Source organism: Bidens hawaiensis, unplaced genomic scaffold, assembly GCF_021521415.1.
Source record: "Bidens hawaiensis isolate Kalapana, Puna unplaced genomic scaffold, B.hawaiensis_p1.1 tig00010168_1, whole genome shotgun sequence".
Classification (NCBI taxonomy): Eukaryota; Viridiplantae; Streptophyta; class Magnoliopsida; order Asterales; family Asteraceae; genus Bidens; species Bidens hawaiensis.
The window spans coordinates 405,972-430,067 of NW_027491771.1; the positions used below are offsets into that span (position 1 = coordinate 405,972).

General features: G+C 36.0%; 1 protein-coding gene across 1 annotated transcript; it reads left to right on the forward strand.

The window, feature by feature from the left end:
• The first annotated feature begins 1,714 nt into the window (after window positions 1–1,714).
• LOC143534486 (protein REDUCED CHLOROPLAST COVERAGE 2-like) lies at window positions 1,715–22,490 on the forward strand. The gene is made up of 23 exons (XM_077028961.1): window positions 1,715–1,784; window positions 2,337–2,398; window positions 2,507–2,599; window positions 14,081–14,153; window positions 14,839–15,075; window positions 15,153–15,217; window positions 15,975–16,106; window positions 16,190–16,231; window positions 16,321–16,827; window positions 16,901–17,058; window positions 17,546–18,002; window positions 18,090–18,152; window positions 18,237–18,338; window positions 18,430–18,726; window positions 18,815–18,907; window positions 18,979–19,080; window positions 19,173–19,277; window positions 19,485–19,618; window positions 19,692–19,875; window positions 19,941–20,072; window positions 20,162–20,274; window positions 20,347–20,431; window positions 20,530–22,490. Exons 1-23 carry the CDS (start codon window positions 1,715–1,717, stop codon window positions 22,258–22,260), a joined length of 5,037 nt encoding a protein of 1,678 aa, XP_076885076.1. The 3' UTR covers window positions 22,261–22,490.
• The last annotated feature ends 1,606 nt before the right edge of the window (window positions 22,491–24,096 follow it).

A 24,096-nucleotide genomic window follows, 5' to 3' on the forward strand; every position in this document is an offset into this window, starting at 1 on the left:
CCGACAAAACCGAACACTCGCTTAACGTGCGTTGTTAGTTCTAAAACAATGGAACTACATACTTGGTTAAGTCTTATTAAATTTTATTGAGTTATCTCATAACATTCAATATTTTGGAAAGTTGACTTTGGGTTTGACCAATTATCAAGACCCGAACCGACAACCAGAACACTCGATAAAAAAAACCGTTTTAGTATCTTTATTCCAAAGGGATTTGCATTCTTGCATTTTACCCACTTTATTACTTAACATAGGTTGAGTAAATATTAAGGTTAGATACTTTAACCCGGTTTCAAGCAAACTTACATTTTTAAAGGGTTATTATTATAAATTCTTAAATAGTTACATTTTAAACCTTGAACTTTAATTATTTACATTTCTTAACATTTATTTTGTTTAAAGACCTTCAAGACAACCTTTCTAAATTCAATACTTCTTTTCTTTTTAGGCATTGTGCGTTAAACTCGTTGTTCCGACAAATCTCCAAATTATCATCTTTCAAGTTTACTACTTGAAGGTGAGTACTTCATACCCCATTTTCCATATTTTATTTTGGGGGTAACATTTCATACTTATTTAACAAAATGCTTTATATTAGAATCTTAAACCACAAACGTAGTTGTATACTTTACCTAAATAATTGCTCGATTTGGTGTTCTATGCTTATATGCCTATGTGTTTATCGCTTTTGGTTGGTGAAACTATAAAATCCTAGACTATTTGGCATCCCCTTATAGCAAGGTGTCGTTAACGTAATGCAATTAACGATAACTATAAAATCCTAGACTATTTGGCATCCCCTTATAGCTAGGTGTCGCTAATGTGTTTAGCGATATCTATTTATCCAAATTACCACTTTTATTTATCGTTTCGTATGCATGTTTTGTGGCTATCTTTATTATATACTAATATGATTAAACTTATGAATTGCTCACCAACCTTTGTGTTGACAAACTTTATTTTATGAAATGTTGCAGGTTTGCATCTTGGTTGATTTATGATTGTGAAGAAAACGACATCAAAGACCTTAGGATATTAGTAAAAATGAACAATATCAAATTTGTCATATTTTGTGATATCTTGTTTATGGTTATTTTATGGATAATTGTTATGTGACATTTTCGATGTTGTGAAATAAAATGAGTTTATTAAATACTGTCATTTTAATTAGTGTCATGTGCTTATGGACAATCGTTACACCTCGGCATGTTCCGCCGCCTTTGGTCGGGGTGTGACACTATGTAATTATTTGTTTTGCTTATAATTTTATAATTTGAATTATCACGTGTGTGACACGGGCTCTAAAACTATTATATATATATATACATACACAAGAATACATAAAAGATTATGTAATGAGGATCCAGACTAGCGGCCTAAAATAGCCAAGAGTTGTAAATGAGCCGTTTTCTAGTACTTACAAATTCCTTCAGAAAACAAGCAACAGCCAGCCAGTAAGTACATGCCTCTGCACCTTATCCTATCCTCCCTCACCATTTCCTTATTATTTCAGATCCCATCATCCTCTCAATTCCAATACTCTCATCTCTATCCCTTTCCATTTCTTCATTCGGGTTCGATTAGTTTTCATTACCCGATTGCAGGATACTGAATTACACTCAGTTTAATGATTGGTTAATGATTCCACCTTTGAATTGATTAGTTAGCATTGTGATTGTTTGTCTAGTAACGTGTAGTTGTATCGGTCGTTAACATGGCTCCGAAAGCTAGCAAGGGGAAACTGAATAAAGGTAAGGGCGACAAGAAGAAGAAGGAAGAGAAAGGTACGATTGTTTGTTTGTTTGTTCGTTCGTTTGATTTTTCTTTTATTGTTATTGGTGTTCGTTTATTGAAATTCAAGTTAAGTGAGATAAGCCTGAAGATGGTTATAACTATGTAACTGCTTACCTCACTGTCTTTCTAATTCTCGTGAATTATGGGTGGATGCTACGTACAAGTTTATTAAATGTTTTTGTAGTTATTTATTTGAAATCGGTTATGTATTAAAGGCGTTGTGTATATATATTGATACATATGCTATATCTAAGTTGGTTAGGTGAGACATTACCTACAACAACAATAAATAATGCCCACATTTTCTTTGCGTGTTGCGAATATTATTCACGTGTAAAGATTATCAAGTTAAAAGTAAGTTATGCATGATTGCATATTAGTTTCAATATCTCTAGTTTTGCTACGTTTTTCTGCGTTTTCATAAGCAGTTTTCGATGAGTTAAGATATGTTAAATAACAAGCATTTTTTGTATATTTTTACCGTTTTCTTGATAACAAACAATTGTTTTTTCCTAATATTTGTTTGTTTAATTTTGATATAGTATTACCAACGGTTATAGAAATTGTGGTAGAGACTCCTGAAGAAGCCCAGCTAACGCTAAAGGTAATGAAAAGTGAAGTTATTTGGTGTGGATGGGTGTAGACATGTTTACATGTGTGGTCACTATGAATATTAGATTGGGTTGACTTTTTCTATGTAATTTGACTATAGGGAATATCAACGGACAGGATCTTAGATGTTAGAAAGCTTTTAGCAGTTCATGTGGAATCATGCCCCTTGACCAACTTCTCTTTGTCCCATGAGGTATTTTTAATATATTATTAATGTGTTACTTGTTATGTTATTTTGTTCAATGTTATAAAAGTAAATTTTATTCAATTATAGGTTTGAGATTATATCATTATAAGACAGAAATATTAGATTTTCTTTTTAGAGAAGACAATTAGTGGGACCTTAAAAAGACCCACTCTAGAAAAATGTCTCAAACTTTGTGATGTTGTGTTGGATATGAGAGCATTTCAATCCACAAATATATTTGATCTTTATCAAGTTAAAGAGGGGCCCACAACCACACGTATTAATATTTTTTTAAAGAGTTAATAGCCATTTTCGTCCCGTGGTTTGCTACTTTCGTCCCTTCAGTCAAAAGTTTGAAATTTTGTCAATTTAGTCCTTATAGTTTTAAACATTAGCCAATTACGTCCCCCCGTCTAACGGCGTCCAACTATGCCGTTAGTTTTAGGGGTATTTTTGTCTTTCTCCTGTTTATTTTTAGTTAATGGTCAGTTTCGTCCCTGTGGTTTGATATTTTTGCTACTTCAGTCCAAAGTTTGAAATTTGTCAATTTTATGTTTAATTTATTCAGCTTTTTTTTTTGCTACTTTTGCTACTTCAGTCCGTGATGGAATTCATTGGTAAAGTGGTCAGGGTAATTCCCTAAAACCGAACTATATTGAAAAAACTAAAATCGTTTCTCTGATTAATGCATAATAGTTAGGGTTTAGAGATTAACATATCGTAGCAAACATCTGGGTCGAAATCAACATCAGGAGGTCGAATATCCCGCATTTCCATGTTTGCTCAAGAAATCGATGCACTAAATCGCATGTGTGTTCTTCAAATCGTGGTATTGTTCTTGAATTCGTCGAATTCAACCCTAGAATTGTAGTCGATATGAAGAATTCAAGAACAACACCACGATTTGAAGAACACACATACGATCTAGTGTATCGATTTCTTGAGCAAACATGGAAATGCGGGATATTCGACCTCCTGATGTTGATTTCGACCAAGATGTTTGCTACTATATGTTAATATCTAAACCCTAACTATTATGCATTAACCAAATAAACGATTTTAGTTTTGTCGGTATAGTACGGTTTTAGGGAATTATCTTGACCACTTTACCAATGAATTCAACTATGGGGGAGAGTTTAGAAAATGCCTAGAAACTAAATACGATGGGGTATGATTATTGTTATCGACAGAGTAAACGTAAACCTGTTTTGGTCGATGCTTAATGGTTTTGGGCTTGGATTATGCTCTTAAGGGCTATAGACAAAAAAAAAATCTGAATAAATTAAACATAAAACTGAAAAAATTTCAAACTTTAGACTAAAGTAGCAAAAGTATCAAACCACAAGGATGAAACTGAGCATTAACTAAAAATAAACAGGAGAAAGAAAAAAATACCCCTTAAACTAACGGCATAGTTGAATGCCGTTAGACGAGAGGACGTAATTGGCTAACGTTTAAAACTATAAGGACTAAATTGAAAAAAATTCAAACTTTGGACTGAAGTGGCGAAAGTAGTAAACTACAGGGACGAAAATGGACATTAACTCTTTTTTAAATGTTTCTTGATTATGGGTATATAAAGCTCTAAATTTCAACTTAAGTTTTTGTTATTTATTAATTTATTTTATTTATACAAGTATTATTATTAGTATACATTTATATGTTAATTACATCTCTAATGTATATTATTTATTTAATTTAATGTAATCATATGTATAATAATAATAATATCATTTACTTATATATGTAGTAAATTAAATAAAAGTTTTTACATTTATAGTTATGTAACTAATACACTCTTTTATTAAAGCATAACAAATTTAGGCTCGAGCTCTAGTACATTTAAGACTGACTTGCTTTTAGCTTTTCATTACTACATGGTCTCAAGAGTAGCTCAGTTTGTTTACACTTGTCTTTTGTTTTCTTTATAAAATTTTAAATCGGTATTTAACATAACGTCAACTCATATCCGATAACTTGATAATTAACAAAACACAACATATAACAAACATTGACGGGTTGGGTACGTTCTTAACCCAAATGCTATGTATTTTGAGTCTTATCTAACTAGTAATTAGGTTATTTCTATTGGCAAAGCTTGTGAAAGCATATGCTTTTTGTAATCTTGGCCCCGATTGTATGATAGTGTTAAACTTGAATTTCATAAATTTAATAAGACAAAAAAAAGATTAGATATCACATGCCATATATAATATTATAATGCATTCATCAAAAAGAACATATGAACTTAACAAGGTGTTGGTGTAACACCCCAACCCGGAGCAGGCTGACGTGTCACTATTACATATATCATAGACCAAACAAAAACCATTTAAATGAAATGAAAAGAATCCCATGACAACCAAAAGAGTTAAAAACACTGAAAGAAATTCTAAGTCAAATTTATTAAATGCTTAAAGAAAATTAAATCAAGTCCTTATTCTTGAGCTTCATTTTACTCTCATCACTGATCTCCCCGATTTCCCGAATTACCTGTTAGCAAATAAGACAGACACAAACAAGAAAATACGGCTGAGCCAAAAATTGCCCAGTAACGGAGAGAACAATAGTACAGGTAAAGGCATACATAAGACAAAACACATGCTGAAATAAAACTGAAAATATTGCGGATATAAAACCACGTTTTAGACCGAACTAGAATTAGATGCGAAACATAATCCGATACACGATCGGGACGTAATCTGAATATACTCAAATTTAACCAAATGCGTATACACATATCAAAACGGACCAGAAATATAGCGAAACAAAATATAATTACTAAAATACACGACGATAATGTTAAAATAAATAGGTCGTGTAATACGGAAGCACCCAGAGCCTAAACAGAGGGGTACACAACTAGCTAGTCCATGCACCAAGGAGACGGTGTGGGTGGCGTGCACACATTGTTCCATCTCAACACAGAAGTCAGGAGTCAGGAGTCGGAGCTAAGATCGATCTATACGCCTCTAAGTGGCCAAGGTACTACATGAGTACTTTCAGAGACGCCGTGAACTTTGATTACGCACTGTCACGATAAGTGCCATGTCGTTGACGCCCCAACGACAAGTCAGAAATGCTCGGGTAACAGAGTACTGAACTAAAGTCGTATAACTAAAAGATATTTAAACAGGAACATGCAATAATGAATTCAAAATATATATAACCTATTGCATGCTATAAAATTAATATAACCATATCATACGAATAAACCGAACTAGATAACAAAAATCCGCACTACGAAGTGACGGACATCGAATATAAAATGGACTAGAACCAATACTATGAGTGAAGAAAAACAGAATCCGTACAACAAACTAACGGACTATAATTAATACTAAAAATAGCAAAAACAGGAAACCGTACTACGAAGTAACAGAATATAATTTATACTATGAGTGACGGAAACCAGAATCCGTACTACGAAGTAACGGAATATAATTAATACTATGAGTGAAGAAAACCAGAAACCGTACCTTAGCCATAAAGCATAAGCAAATAAATTCATGTCACGCTAAGTCGTACTAGCACCTACATTATAATCATCTCAAATATATAAGATTTACTTAGCTTACGTTAAGTTGTCTCATTCCTTGGTTTATAAATGTTCCGGTGACAATGACCTTTACGTTTTAACTTATATCTTTCCATCATCGTTTAGGGTTCAAAATTGCCTTGTACAGAAACAATTAATAGTTAACTTTTAAAACCTTTCACCATAACATTTTTTTTTTAGCTAATTAGACAAGTTGTTTTACAATAAATATGAGAATGATCTCATGGATTTAACTCTATTAAACCGTGTATAAAAGAAAAATAGATGAATTAGTGAACAAGAATAACACTATTAAGGCTTCAAAAATACCTACTGTACCAGTTCATGTTCTTCCTCTTATATATATTTTGGAAGTAGGTGGACCATGAAGTAAACGTTTTCAAGAACAATATCATAAAAAGAAAAACAAAGCAACAACTAGAGTTGTAAGAAAACTAAGTGTGTGTTCTAAAACCTTTCAAAAATAACTTATGGTTGTCAAAGAGTTTTGTCGCCGGAATCAAACGTTGATACTCAACAAGCAACAAACCTTAAGTTTGTATTAAAAGATTAGAAGAGAATCAAAGTTTTTACCTCTAACTGTTTACACATACAAGTTACAACAAATCCGAACCGGTAGCGGCGGTGGCGATGTTTTTCTCCGGTGATAACTGGAAGCGGTGGTGGCAGCAAGCAGCGTGACGATGCTGGTGGTGTTCGAACGACAGGTGGTGGTGGTGGCGCCGTGTTCCGGCACTCGTGATTCCGTTGTGGGTGGCGTAACTCGAAAGAGCAGGAAACGAGGATGTTGGTGATTTCTTGCTAACATAGATCCGTATGCAGCAACGGTGGTTGCCTCAAGCTACAACCGTTAGCGGTTTCTCCGGCTAGTTGCAGGGAGGCGGCGGTGGTTTATGTGGTAGAGAGAAAAGGTTAAGATTTTAGGTTTTTGGATCAATGAAAATCGTTGGAATGTTATCGTATATATATATTAAACGAGTTTGAAACAAAATCAAATCCTGATATAGTCGTATTGTTTGTTGTTGAGTCGATCACATCGTCAAAAAAGTCAGGAAGAAGAAGATTGCATGGTTTTCAAATTTTCTTTCATTAATTGGCAAGAATAACCCTTCATTTATCATTACTTTTACTTTTATTATTATTATTAATATTATTATTATATATTTAAATCATGGTTTATTAACGTTTTATCGGTTTATCAATATTCTAACAATCGACATTTATTATTTTATTGTTTCGAATTTTCGGTATATTACAATTCTACCTCCCTTAAAAGAATTTCGTCCTCGAAATTAACTCTATACGTTACATTACTATCGGGTATTTCAACCCTTTACCTCCTAAAAAAAAACATCGGCCTCGAAATTTAAGATTACTAAAATAAGGAACCATATTATACAGTAGATAGACAGTTACATTTGACAGAGAGGTAACAACAACTAAAAGTCAAAGAGTTAAGGAGGCACATATTTTAAGAAGTTTGACAGAAATTGCGAGAACACGGAGTGGGTTACCCCGACATCAACTAGCACATATAAGGCACATCAGTTAGCACGTATAAGGCACATTAGTTAAAGAAAACAAACCAGGCTAGAAAGAGTACCACCTAGTGTATCGATAACTACTGAGACACGAACAACTAAACGAAACTAGAATCAATGAGCACATGCTGGTCACGATTGTTAGGAATAAAAGAAAAATATACATAGAGTATTAGAACGTCTTCATATCAGAATGAATAGTTCATGAAACGAATCGGATGAATAGAAACAAGAGAGGAAATCCTAGCCCAACGTCAACCCAATCCTCACATGTCATATTTATTTAGGTTTTAAAATAAAAATATTTTTAAGTTTCGACAGGAAAGAGCCTAAGCTCTGATACCATAACTGTAACACCCCAACCCGGAGCAGGCTGACGTGTCACTATTACATATATCATAGACCAAACAAAAACCATTTAAATGAAATGAAAAGAATCCCATGACAACCAAAAGAGTTAAAAACACTGAAAAAAATTCTAAGTCAAATTTATTAAATGCTTAAAGAAAATTAAATCAAGTCCTTATTCTTGAGCTTCATTTTACTCTCATCACTGATCTCCCCGATTTCCCGAATTACCTGTTAGCAAATAAGACAGACACAAACAAGAAAATACGGCTGAGCCAAAAATTGCCCAGTAACGGAGAGAACAATAGTACAGGTAAAGGCATACATAAGACAAAACACATGCTGAAATAAAACTGAAACTATTGCGGATATAAAACCACGTTTTAGACCGAACTAGAATTAGATGCGAAACATAATCCGATACACGATCGGGACGTAATCTGAATATACTCAAATTTAACCAAATGCGTATACACATATCAAAACGGACCAGAAATATAGCGAAACAAAATATAATTACTAAAATACACGACGATGATGTTAAAATAAATAGGTCGTGTAATACGGAAGCACCCAGAGCCTAAACAGAGGGGTACACAGCTAGCTAGTCCATGCACCAAGGAGACGGTGTGGGTGGCGTGCACACATTGTTCCATCTCAAACAGAAGTCAGGAGTCAGGAGTCAGGAGTCGGAGCTAAGATCGATCTATACGCCTCTAAGTGGCCAAGGTACTACATGAGTACTTTCAGAGACGCCGTGAACTTTGATTACGCACTGTCACGATAAGTGCCATGTCGTTGACGCCCCAACGACAAGTCAGAAATGCTCGGGTAACAGAGTACTGAACTAAAGTCGTATAACTAAAAGATATTTAAACAGGAACATGCAATAATGAATTCAAAATATATATAACCTATTGCATGCTATAAAATTAATATAACCATATCATACGAATAAACCGAACTAGATAACAAAAATCCGCACTACGAAGTGACGGACATCGAATATAAAATGGACTAGAACCAATACTATGAGTGAAGAAAAACAGAATCCGTACAACAAACTAACGGACTATAATTAATACTAAAAATAGCAAAAACAGGAAACCGTACTACGAAGTAACAGAATATAATTTATACTATGAGTGACGGAAACCAGAATCCGTACTACGAAGTAACGGAATATAATTAATACTATGAGTGAAGAAAACCAGAAACCGTACCTTAGCCATAAAGCATAAGCAAATAAATTCATGTCACGCTAAGTCGTACTAGCACCTACATTATAATCATCTCAAATATATAAGATTTACTTAGCTTACGTTAAGTTGTCTCATTCCTTGGTTTATAAATGTTCCGGTGACAATGACCTTTACGTTTTAACTTATATCTTTCCATCATCGTTTAGGGTTCAAAATTGCCTTGTACAGAAACAATTAATAGTTAACTTTTAAAACCTTTCACCATAACATTTTTTTTTTAGCTAATTAGACAAGTTGTTTTACAATAAATATGAGAATGATCTCATGGATTTAACTCTATTAAACCGTGTATAAAAGAAAAATAGATGAATTAGTGAACAAGAATAACACTATTAAGGCTTCAAAAATACCTACTGTACCAGTTCATGTTCTTCCTCTTATATATATTTTGGAAGTAGGTGGACCATGAAGTAAACGTTTTCAAGAACAATATCATAAAAAGAAAAACAAAGCAACAACTAGAGTTGTAAGAAAACTAAGTGTGTGTTCTAAAACCTTTCAAAAATAACTTATGGTTGTCAAAGAGTTTTGTCGCCGGAATCAAACGTTGATACTCAACAAGCAACAAACCTTAAGTTTGTATTAAAAGATTAGAAGAGAATCAAAGTTTTTACCTCTAACTGTTTACACATACAAGTTACAACAAATCCGAACCGGTAGCGGCGGTGGCGATGTTTTTCTCCGGTGATAACTGGAAGCGGTGGTGGCAGCAAGCAGCGTGACGATGCTGGTGGTGTTCGAACGACAGGTGGTGGTGGTGGCGCCGTGTTCCGGCACTCGTGATTCCGTTGTGGGTGGCGTAACTCGAAAGAGCAGGAAACGAGGATGTTGGTGATTTCTTGCTAACATAGATCCGTATGCAGCAACGGTGGTTGCCTCAAGCTACAACCGTTAGCGGTTTCTCCGGCTAGTTGCAGGGAGGCGGCGGTGGTTTATGTGGTAGAGAGAAAAGGTTAAGATTTTAGGTTTTTGGATCAATGAAAATCGTTGGAATGTTATCGTATATATATATTAAACGAGTTTGAAACAAAATCAAATCCTGATATAGTCGTATTGTTTGTTGTTGAGTCGATCACATCGTCAAAAAAGTCAGGAAGAAGAAGATTGCATGGTTTTCAAATTTTCTTTCATTAATTGGCAAGAATAACCCTTCATTTATCATTACTTTTACTTTTATTATTATTATTAATATTATTATTATATATTTAAATCATGGTTTATTAACGTTTTATCGGTTTATCAATATTCTAACAATCGACATTTATTATTTTATTGTTTCGAATTTTCGGTATATTACAATTCTACCTCCCTTAAAAGAATTTCGTCCTCGAAATTAACTCTATACGTTACATTACTATCGGGTATTTCAACCCTTTACCTCCTAAAAAAAAACATCGGCCTCGAAATTTAAGATTACTAAAATAAGGAACCATATTATACAGTAGATAGACAGTTACATTTGACAGAGAGGTAACAACAACTAAAAGTCAAAGAGTTAAGGAGGCACATATTTTAAGAAGTTTGACAGAAATTGCGAGAACACGGAGTGGGTTACCCCGACATCAACTAGCACATATAAGGCACATCAGTTAGCACGTATAAGGCACATTAGTTAAAGAAAACAAACCAGGCTAGAAAGAGTACCACCTAGTGTATCGATAACTACTGAGACACGAACAACTAAACGAAACTAGAATCAATGAGCACATGCTGGTCACGATTGTTAGGAATAAAAGAAAAATATACATAGAGTATTAGAACGTCTTCATATCAGAATGAATAGTTCATGAAACGAATCGGATGAATAGAAACAAGAGAGGAAATCCTAGCCCAACGTCAACCCAATCCTCACATGTCATATTTATTTAGGTTTTAAAATAAAAATATTTTTAAGTTTCGACAGGAAAGAGCCTAAGCTCTGATACCATAACTGTAACACCCCAACCCGGAGCAGGCTGACGTGTCACTATTACATATATCATAGACCAAACAAAAACCATTTAAATGAAATGAAAAGAATCCCATGACAACCAAAAGAGTTAAAAACACTGAAAGAAATTCTAAGTCAAATTTATTAAATGCTTAAAGAAAATTAAATCAAGTCCTTATTCTTGAGCTTCATTTTACTCTCATCACTGATCTCCCCGATTTCCCGAATTACCTGTTAGCAAATAAGACAGACACAAACAAGAAAATACGGCTGAGCCAAAAATTGCCCAGTAACGGAGAGAACAATAGTACAGGTAAAGGCATACATAAGACAAAACACATGCTGAAATAAAACTGAAACTATTGCGGATATAAAACCACGTTTTAGACCGAACTAGAATTAGATGCGAAACATAATCCGATACACGATCGGGACGTAATCTGAATATACTCAAATTTAACCAAATGCGTATACACATATCAAAACGGACCAGAAATATAGCGAAACAAAATATAATTACTAAAATACACGACGATGATGTTAAAATAAATAGGTCGTGTAATACGGAAGCACCCAGAGCCTAAACAGAGGGGTACACAGCTAGCTAGTCCATGCACCAAGGAGACGGTGTGGGTGGCGTGCACACATTGTTCCATCTCAAACAGAAGTCAGGAGTCAGGAGTCAGGAGTCGGAGCTAAGATCGATCTATACGCCTCTAAGTGGCCAAGGTACTACATGAGTACTTTCAGAGACGCCGTGAACTTTGATTACGCACTGTCACGATAAGTGCCATGTCGTTGACGCCCCAACGACAAGTCAGAAATGCTCGGGTAACAGAGTACTGAACTAAAGTCGTATAACTAAAAGATATTTAAACAGGAACATGCAATAATGAATTCAAAATATATATAACCTATTGCATGCTATAAAATTAATATAACCATATCATACGAATAAACCGAACTAGATAACAAAAATCCGCACTACGAAGTGACGGACATCGAATATAAAATGGACTAGAACCAATACTATGAGTGAAGAAAAACAGAATCCGTACAACAAACTAACGGACTATAATTAATACTAAAAATAGCAAAAACAGGAAACCGTACTACGAAGTAACAGAATATAATTTATACTATGAGTGACGGAAACCAGAATCCGTACTACGAAGTAACGGAATATAATTAATACTATGAGTGAAGAAAACCAGAAACCGTACCTTAGCCATAAAGCATAAGCAAATAAATTCATGTCACGCTAAGTCGTACTAGCACCTACATTATAATCATCTCAAATATATAAGATTTACTTAGCTTACGTTAAGTTGTCTCATTCCTTGGTTTATAAATGTTCCGGTGACAATGACCTTTACGTTTTAACTTATATCTTTCCATCATCGTTTAGGGTTCAAAATTGCCTTGTACAGAAACAATTAATAGTTAACTTTTAAAACCTTTCACCATAACATTTTTTTTTTAGCTAATTAGACAAGTTGTTTTACAATAAATATGAGAATGATCTCATGGATTTAACTCTATTAAACCGTGTATAAAAGAAAAATAGATGAATTAGTGAACAAGAATAACACTATTAAGGCTTCAAAAATACCTACTGTACCAGTTCATGTTCTTCCTCTTATATATATTTTGGAAGTAGGTGGACCATGAAGTAAACGTTTTCAAGAACAATATCATAAAAAGAAAAACAAAGCAACAACTAGAGTTGTAAGAAAACTAAGTGTGTGTTCTAAAACCTTTCAAAAATAACTTATGGTTGTCAAAGAGTTTTGTCGCCGGAATCAAACGTTGATACTCAACAAGCAACAAACCTTAAGTTTGTATTAAAAGATTAGAAGAGAATCAAAGTTTTTACCTCTAACTGTTTACACATACAAGTTACAACAAATCCGAACCGGTAGCGGCGGTGGCGATGTTTTTCTCCGGTGATAACTGGAAGCGGTGGTGGCAGCAAGCAGCGTGACGATGCTGGTGGTGTTCGAACGACAGGTGGTGGTGGCGCCGTGTTCCGGCACTCGTGATTCCGTTGTGGGTGGCGTAACTCGAAAGAGCAGGAAACGAGGATGTTGGTGATTTCTTGCTAACATAGATCCGTATGCAGCAACGGTGGTTGCCTCAAGCTACAACCGTTAGCGGTTTCTCCGGCTAGTTGCAGGGAGGCGGCGGTGGTTTATGTGGTAGAGAGAAAAGGTTAAGATTTTAGGTTTTTGGATCAATGAAAATCGTTGGAATGTTATCGTATATATATATTAAACGAGTTTGAAACAAAATCAAATCCTGATATAGTCGTATTGTTTGTTGTTGAGTCGATCACATCGTCAAAAAAGTCAGGAAGAAGAAGATTGCATTGTTTTCAAATTTTCTTTCATTAATTGGCAAGAATAGCCCTTCATTTATCATTACTTTTACTTTTATTATTATTATTAATATTATTATTATATATTTAAATCATGGTTTATTAACGTTTTATCGGTTTATCAATATTCTAACAATCGACATTTATTATTTTATTGTTTCGAATTTTCGGTATATTACAGTTGGTCATCATCATGTTCATTTGTTTGAACTTAAAAAGGTGTTGGTTCAAGTGTTTGCTAAAATTGGAAATAAAATTATCATAGATTGATCCCAATTTAGCATATAGGCTTGTCCTCCCCTAGTCAATAATTAACAAAAGAGTTTACTAGCTCACCATATTAATAAGTTACATCCGTTAGAGTTAACGAATTAAGGACATAATAAGTTACGAATTTAAGTTATGAATTATTATATTCATTTATTGAAATTAAATTTGATTTTTAATGCATTTATTTGACAAATTGAAAGGTGCGTGGACCAAGGCTTAAAGACTCCGTCGAAATCGCCTCTCTCAAACCATGCCACTTAACGGTCTTCAAAGGTAAACTTCTAACTGAGAGGAAAAAAAAAACCTAACGGACCAGATTCGGCAATGGTGACTCCGGTTCATTTGGAAAAAAAGCCTGAAACCGGATTCTTGCAGGTTTAAACTACCTGACCCGTACGGTAGGGATAGATATACATTTAAGTACCAAAACCTGTACTGCAATCGAACCCGATTTGTACTCGGTAATACCCGAAAACCGGAACCGGTTCCATACCCAGAACCGGTTTTTTCCAATACCTGAACCTAGTTTTTTAAATACCCGATCTATACCCAAAATTACCCGAAAAAATACCTGAAAAGTACCCCAAAAAAGTGCAGCCACTTAAACACCTCAATTTATACCCGAAAAATACTCGGAACAAATCCCAAAAATAAGGTTTTTTCAATACTCGGAAATAGGGTATTCAAATACATGGTTTTAAAATACTCGGTTCTATACCCGACCCGAACCCGGTGTATAGGATATGATTTTTAGAGATAATACCTGAACCCAAACCTGACACGGGATGACCAATACCCGATTTTGCAATACCTGGTTCCGCACCCAAAATCGAGTGTTAAAAAAGATTTGTGCACCTTTGCTTCTAAGCTCTAACAACTCATATTCTTTTGTAGCCAAACTGACAAAAGGTAAAACTTAAGGGACTAATATGAAACTATCTCTAAAAATTTTACGCAGAGGATTACACCGAAGATCTCGCCGTCGCACACGTCCGGCGACTGCTGGATATCGTCGCCTGCACCACCGCATTTGGCAATAATCCTACTCGACCGGCACCTAACGGACCGGATTCAAGCAATGGAGAATCCGGTTCATCTGAGAAGGTTGATCCGACGGCGGAGATTTATCCACCGCCGAAGCTCGGACAGTTCTACGACTTCTTCTCGTTCGCTCACCTTACGCCTCCGGTCCAGTGTATGTCCGGTTCAGTTTATGTTTATAAATATTAATAATTAATAATACGTCATGATTATGTGATTGTGTTGTCGCAGATATTAAGAGATCTGCTCGGCCTTTTGTGGAGGATAAAACGGATGATGATTTCTTTCAGATTGATGTGAGAATAATTTATTTGCTAGCAAATTGTATGATAAGTGATAACCGAACCGTTAACCGAAAACCGATGGAACTGCACACCGATTGGTTAATAAACTAGTTTAACCGATCACTTTGGTTTCGGTTGAGGCTAATAACCGAGTTGAACTGTGCACTGGGCTGTAATAGAGCCGAACCAGGGCGAGCTTGAGCCTGAGCTTGAACTTAAACAAGCTGGCTCGTGCTCGGCCCGTTAACTTTATCGAGCTGAAAATCAAGCTCGAGCTTGGCTCGTTTAAAGCTCGAGCTGAGCTCTCGTTAATTTTTTTAATTATTTATTTTTTTTAATTAATTTATTTTTTTTACAGATATTGATATATAAACGACAAAAAGAAAAAATTAACAGCAATTTATATAAATATTATAACTAGAGAATTTATAGCGTTATATTTTTTATTTTTGTTCTTTTTTTTATAATGTTTTAAAGCTCTAGTGGCATAATATATGTATTATTATTATATATTAATATTTAGGGCTTAATCTAAAGTAGCCAAGACCGAGCCAACGCTGGCTCGAGCTTGGCTGGTTTAGAAATCAAGCCGAGCCAGCTTGTTTAGATTCGAGCTTTTTTCGAGCTACTTTCGAGAGAGCTTCAAGCAAGCAGCGAGCCACGGACTTTTTGAACAGCCTATGTGCACACCACTAGTATGAACTGATGTTATGTATACATCATAGCCACTAAAACAAGTTTCATCGATGTCTAATTACTTGATTTACAGGTTCGTGTTTGTAATGGGAAGCCGATGACAATTGTTGCTTCCAGAAAAGGATTCTATCCAGCCGGAAAGCGAATTCTATTAACTCATTGTTTAGTTGGTCTGTTGCAGCAGATAAGTAGGATATTTGATGGTGTAAGTAAAAACCTACTGCATTTGTATACACAATTGTTGGAGATCAGTTTTGTTAATTGTTCTTCAAATGTCTTCAACTGCAGGCATACAAAGCTCTCATGAAAGCCTTCATTGAGCACAACAAAGTAAGTTAAATCACTAACCAGTAACCACTTTAGCACCAAAATGTTGAGTGAACTTTGTGAAAATGTTTGTTTCTTGACTTTTTATACAGTTTGGAAATCTTCCCTACGGTTTTCGTGCAAACACTTGGGTGGTGACACCAGTTGTTGCTGATAAACCATCTGTTTTTCCTCCACTTCCAGTAGAAGATGAAATTTGGGGAGGAAATGGTGGTGGACAAGGAAGAGATGGTAAACATGATCATAGAAAATGGGCACAAGAATTTGCAATTTTAGCAGCAATGCCTTCTAAAACTCAAGAAGAAAGACAAATTAGAGATAGAAAAGCTTTTATACTACACTGCCTATTTGTCGATGTTTCAGTTTTGAAAGCAGTGGCTGTTATTAGGAATCTTATAGAAAGTAGCGATTCTAATTTAGTTTTACACGAGGAGAAAGTTGGAGATTTGGTTATTAGGATTTCAAGAGATGTGGCAGATGCAAGCACAAAGATTGATGGTAAAAATGACGGGAGTCGTGTTCTTGGATTATCGCATGAGGAACTTGCTAAGAGAAACTTGCTTAAAGGTGTTACAGCAGATGAGAGTGCAACCATACATGTTAGTATTTTTATATTATTTGTTACTGGTTTTTTGACACCCTGTTCTGAAAAAAGGTGGTGATGGCATGCAGGATACTTCTACTTTAGGCATTGTGGTTGTTAGACATTGTGGTTATACAGCTGTTGTGAAAGTTGAAGGTGAGGTAAACTGGGATGGAAAACCGATTCCTCAAGATATTGACATTGAGGACCAACCTGAAGGCGGTGCTAATGCTTTGAATGTCAACAGGTCAGTTCAAAAGTCAAAACTTTCACAAATCGTATAGTTTTATGAATGTGTCAATGTGAATTATGTTAAATCCTAACCGGTCAAAAGGGAAAAAAAGGGTAGCGAGAAAGGAACCAGGTTAAAAGTTGTTAAAAAATGTATTGGCAGGCCTTTAAACAAACCAAACAAGCACGAACAGGACTTGCCTGTGTTCGTTCGTTTAACTTTAACCGAACAGACACCACCTCTTAAACGAATAGATTTTCTTGTTCATATTCGTTCTTTAAGAAAATGAGCGTGCTTATGTTTGTTCGTTTATATTCTAAACGAACAGTTGATGAAGACAAACGAACATAAATGGTATTTCTAACAAAATCTCTTTTCTAATTGTATTTCTACATTTGACAATATGCAAATTGTAAAGTTAAATTATTAATTTGAAACACCTTTTGTCCTGATGATTTGTATGGTAACTAATTGCTTTTCTTGTTTTCTAACTGTTTATCAGTCTGAGAATGTTATTACACAAGTCATCCACGACATCACCATCGGTTGCTGAAGATATGCATTCTGCAAAGGTTTTGGTTAAGAAAATCTTGAATGAAAGTTTGCAGAAAATGGAGGAAGAAGACTCTAAAAACATAAAATCCATCAGATGGGAGCTTGGAGCATGTTGGGTGCAACATTTACAAAACCAATCTGATTCTAAAACTGCTTCAGAAGCTAATAAGGTAGAACCACCTGTAAAGGGTCTCGGGAAGGGACTACCGAAGGAAATCAAGAAAAAATCTGATGATAAAAACATCAAAACCGAACAAGAAGTTGTCACAAATGATAAATCAGATGATAGTGGTAGCAAAGAGGCTGCAAAATTGGATGAAGAAATGGAAAAACTGTGGAGAGATTTGCTTCCGGAAGCAGCTTATTTGCGTCTTAAAGAATCAGATACTGGTCTCCACCTTAAGGTTTACTTTCTAGTTTCTAGTATAAGTTTTTGAACTTTTATGAAATTAATGGCTCACGAAGCACCTATAACTTTGTTTTTTTGGCAGTCACCTGATGAGTTGATTGAATTGGCACACAAGTATTATGATGATACTGCTCTTCCAAAGTTGGTTAGTTTGTTTGAAATTACTAAGATCATGAAAATATGTAGCATCAAAAGTGTGATTAATAGTTTAAGTTCTATTTTCTGTTAGGTGGCTGATTTTGGCTCACTCGAACTTTCTCCTGTTGATGGAAGAACACTAACGGATTTCATGCACACAAGGGGTTTGCGAATGTGCTCCTTGGGTCGAGTGGTAATTCTTTCTTTTCTTTTTATTGACCCTTTTGACTCGTTAGAGATAAATATAACCCGAACTGACTTGTGTTGCTTCTCTATTGTGTCAGGTTGAACTTGCAGACAAACTTCCTCATGTTCAATCACTATGTATTCAGGAAATGGTTGTTCGGGCCTACAAGCATATCTTGCAAGCAGTTATAGCAGCTGTTGATAATGTTTCTGATTTAGCTGGATCAGTAGCATCTTGCTTAAATCTATTATTAGGAACACCCGCTACTAATGATGATGACTTAAAATGGAAATGGGTTGAATGCTTTTTATCCAAACGATTTGCATACCAGTTGAAAAATGAACGTCGTACCGATCTTCGTAAGTTATCCATTCTTCGGGGGCTTTGCCACAAGGTATGACACTATTGACACGAGTTAAAGGTGAATCAATATTAGTTTTTGTTCTTTTGATATATTGATTTTATAAAGTTTTAACTGCCAGGTTGGCCTTGAGCTTGTTCCACGAGACTATGATATGGATTCAGCATCTCCTTTTAGAAAGACGGATATCATTAGCATGGTTCCTATATATAAGGTCAAACACAATGATATATTGCTTCCTATTGATAATTGTGTATTATTAACATTTGAGCTATTTTTATACAGCATGTTGCATGTTCATCTGCTGATGGACGCACGCTTTTAGAGTCGTCTAAAACATCATTGGATAAAGGCAAACTGGAAGATGCTGTTAACTATGGAACTAAGGTAACATAATCTTTTGTTTTTAATTAACAGTTATGGTTTTTATATTATCTTTATGTTATTATTTGAAACACATTTTAAACCTGGTTGTTCAGGCACTCGCGAAACTTGTATCTGTCTGTGGTCCATATCATCGGATGACAGCTGGCGCGTATAGTCTTTTGGCTGTGGTGCTCTATCACACTGGAGACTTTAATCAGGTATATGAGTACATTTGTTAATTATTTCAAAACAATAATTATGTAATCTTTTATGCGCTAAGCTACAATTTAGCAACTTTCAACTTGTTTTGTTTACCTGTTGACCGATTAGAGGTTGGGCCGTTAGTGATTAAGCATAAGTAAATGGGTCAAATTGCCACATGTACTCCACTTTATGACCAGAATTATTTTTGAACCCAATATTAGGCGACTATATATCAGCAAAAAGCTCTGGACATTAATGAAAGGGAGCTCGGGCTTGATCATCCAGATACAATGAAGAGTTATGGTGACCTTGCGGTTTTCTACTATCGTCTCCAGCACACAGAGCTAGCTTTAAAGTATGTATTTCATTTCAGTATCATTTCATTTGTGCAAATGACAAAACTAACCTTACTCTATATCTACTTTCAGGTATGTGAATCGTGCACTGTATCTTTTACATTTAACGTGTGGACCATCTCATCCAAATACCGCTGCTACCTACATAAATGTAGCAATGATGGAAGAAGGTTTAGGAAATGTCCATATTGCCCTTAGGTACCTTCACGAGGCCCTCAAGTGCAATCAAAGGCTGCTTGGAGCCGATCACATACAGGTAATTTTATCAGACTGGATACTTCATTTTATTTAGAATTTTCATTTAATCAAATATTTTCTCAGACTGCTGCCAGTTATCATGCAATAGCAATTGCTCTCTCATTAATGGAAGCATACTCGTTGAGTGTTCAACATGAGCAGACCACTTTGCAGATACTGCAAGCTAAACTTGGACCTGAAGATCTCCGTACCCAGGTTAATACTTCATAATAACTTTATAAAACTTATTTATATATCAAGTTGTTTATTTTACTTTTACTAACTTAAGATGTAAGATAATGTAGGATGCAGCTGCATGGCTTGAATACTTTGAGTCTAAGGCTTTGGAGCAACAAGAAGCTGCACGAAATGGTACCCCGAAGCCCGATGCATCTATTTCTAGCAAAGGCCATTTAAGGTACGTTCTTATTTCTTATTTTTACAAGATAAGTATGGATTTTGTATTCATTTATTTATGTTTTTGTGTTAGTGTATCGGATTTGTTGGATTATATAGCCCCAGATGCAGATATGAAAGCACGAGATGCCCAAAAGAAACAAGCGCGTGCAAAGCTGGTAACTTTTTTTCCTTAGTTTATTTTCTTGTTACACAACCAACATTATTTTTTCATATATATTAATATTTGTCATTTTATTGTCTTTCGATCATCCAGCTTAAATTAAAATCAGGACAAAATGAGGAATCTGTAACCGATGAGATTCAGCTTCAAAGAGAAGTATTATCTCCAACACCTCCTGTCCCAGACATCAAATCTGAACCACAGATCAAATCTGAACAAGAAAACGTTTTAGTGAATAAAAACTCAGGTTTAGTTCAACCTGAGCGGATCGAAAAGGAACAATTTGTTGAAATTGCAGAAGTTGATTACTCGGATGAAGGATGGCAAGAAGCATTTTCTAAAGCAGCACGCAAATCTTCAAATTCTAGAAAACCGAATCTTGCAAAAATAAATACAAATTTCACAAACGGTTCTCAGTCATCAAAATACAGATCAAAGTCTGCTAATTTCACATCCCCAAAAACAAACACTACCGAATCTACCACTTCCACACCAGATGTTACCAAAAAGTTTGTTAAAAGTCAAAGCTTTAGCCCAAAGTTGACCAATCCAACTTCAGGGTCAACCCCCAAGTCAAACCCAACTTCAAGTGATCAGGCTGTGAAACGCTCTCCTGTTTTAAGTTCGGTTTGTGTTAAAGAAGCTGGAAAACTTTTTTCGTACAAGGAAGTTGCCTTAGCTGCACCGGGTACCATTGTGAAAGCAGTGGCTGAAAAATTACCAAAAGACCCTTCTCCAGTCACCAAAGATGAAGTGAAACCCGAACCCAAATTCGAACCAGAACCCGAACCTGAACAAAAGAACGAAAACATCGAAAAGTCCGATAAAGAAAACGCTAGAGATACCGTTGAGGAAAAGAAAGTAGAAATAGAAGTTGCCAACGAACCCGGGCCTGAAAAGCCCAATCTTGAAAGCCCAAAACCCGACATTGTGTCTGAAACACAGGCCATTGAAAAAGACGGCCCAAAAGAAGTTGATATTTCTGAATCAGGTCAAGATGGCCCGAAAGAAGTTGATATTTCTGGAGCGGGTCAAGATAGCCTGAAAGAAGTTGATATTTCTGAATCGGGTCAAGATGGCCCGAAAGAAGTGGCTGCAGAAAAAGAGATAACAAAGAAGCTTTCTGCAGCTGCACCACCGTTTAATCCGTCTAACATTCCAGTTTTCGGGTCACTTCCAATACTGTTAAACGAGCATGGAGGGATATTACCCGCACCTATAAACATACCGACAATGGTCACGGTTAGCCCGACCCGTAGATCGCCACATCAGTCAGCAACCGCCAGGGTTCCGTATGGTCCAAGGTTAGCTGGTGGGTATAACCGATCCGCGAACCGGGTCCCACGTAATAAGCCCGCGGATGGAACAGGACCATCAAGAATCATGAACCCACGTGCAGCTGAGTTCGTTCCTGGTCAGCCTTGGGTTCATAACGGTTACCTGGTATCACCTGAAGGCTATCCTCTCTCTCCAAATGGTTACCCTCTTGCCATGAACAGGTTCCCACCTGGTCAAACCGGGTACCCTGTGTCCCCAGTTGACTCAGTTACATCTCCAGTTAGCTCAGTTGAATCTCCATCAGTAATCACTCAAGAAGCTGCTGCTGAAACAGAAGAAAATGAGTCAAATGTGGAAACTGTTGGTCAAACCATTGGTCAAGTCGTTGGTCAAACCGAATCTGAAACAGAAGAAAAGCTTGCAGAAACCGTTACTGAATCACCAGAAGCCGTTGCTGAAAACGAAAATGCAGAGGCTGAGGAACCGGTCAAGCGTTGGGGGGATTACAGTGATGGTGAACCCGAGGCTATCGAGGTTGCAAGTTAAAATGGTAATTTTGTAAAACAATTTTCCTGTGTGGAATGGGCTCAGAGGTCTTGGTTAAAGAAAACTAATGCGTAGGGGATGTGAAAAGCCGATCTTGCCCCTTTACTAAACTGCCTGCAAACAGTTATGAAATTCGGGAATGTGGTTTAGGAGAGTATTTGTTTTGTGAAAAACCGATGAGTACTGTAACGTTATTTTTTCGGACAATTGTTTATTTTTTTAATGCTTTTGTTGGAAGAACTGATGTGGCTAATGTCTGGATTTATAGTTTGTTGATTAGACTGGCTTTTATCATTATGCAGTCAACTTGGCTGTATATTTTATTTAAAAATAAATAGTGTCATATTCTTTTACAAAGGTTGCAATTTGCAGGCAAGTAGCTTCATATCCAGAAGCCTTGTGTGTTTACTGTTTAGTTATTTTGAGTAAACTCTTAACAGATGATAAATGAATTGCCAATAAATAGGGTGTCACAGAGATTTCGGGTGACTAAGACGAGCACTAAAAAAGAGCCTTTATATATGATGTTTTCCCAAAAACCTTTAATTGTGATACAGAGTAAACAAAAACAAAGTTATTCAATCACTTATCTACCTAATATCATAGAAAAAAGACTAGAATGTAATTAATGCTCATTTTTTTATTTCCATGCTAATATTCGACACACACGGGCACTAACTACATTCTAGTTAAACACAAAAGACTTAGGATTAACTTAGTTTTCAGAAACTCGGTTTCTGAAACATGGGTTTGGTCAAAGGGCATACCCGATCTGAAGTGAAGCCAACTTCTCTTGAACCACTTCGGTATCATCTGTAAGATACGGCTGATCATGAAGAAATAGTGTTTCCGTGTAGGGCTGCCCAAAAACTACATGCCCCGCTCCATCAAACCCAAGATTATCCATCTGCCTTGAGTGCGGCTCATAAACAACAAGTTGTCCATCACTAAGCCGAATTATGGGATCACCCCTCTGTCTAAATCCCACTACTAACGCGTCATAGTGTGTGTTAACATCGAAAGTGGATATCTTTGTAAATGATTTTGGAACACCGCCCTCCATCATCCATAAATTGTACACCATTCTTTCAGACACAACATTTTCAATCACAACAAGAGACTCCCGTAGCTTAGAGAAGGTAAGGAAATGCTCAGTACGAGCTAAGCTATACGGAAGGTATACTTCTCCAAATTCTTCGGTTGTGATATCAAATGAAACAATCAAATACCCGATGGTACTCCATTCAGTAGCAAGCCAATAAACAACTCCATCTATAGTTACTGAACGACTAATATGGTCCTCACGAGTAAAGAAAAGCGACTTACGAGGGAGATTAGTGCGTAGGCTTCTCCAAGCCCTTGTGGTTGTTAATAATGTACCATGACATGTCAAGACCTCAACTTGAGTTGCGTTATCTTCGGAATCACAACCTAAAGGATCAGTGCATGTAATCTTGAGGTGATTAGTCTCACGACAAACCCCAAAACCTAAAACAACGTCACAAAGATACCCCTCGGTTATGATAATAGGGACATCAACATGAAACCCTCTTCTAATACTCGGGTTCCAAATAAAAGCCGCGGCTCCAACTTCATAAAAGGCCGTGAGAGCATCCGACGATCGTTTTGCTAGAATTAACCACAAAATGGGACGGAGACAAGATATGTAGAGGGAAAGTATATTGAGACATTTATTATTAGCATATTTAACGAATATATGTTGTTGTTGTTGTTGGTTATGGCGGGTATAGGAAGCAACGAAATGAGAGACTTCCATGCATGCCTTTTAGACAGATCGGAAGTGAATTATGGATTTGGCAGGGAGTCTTTGCATGA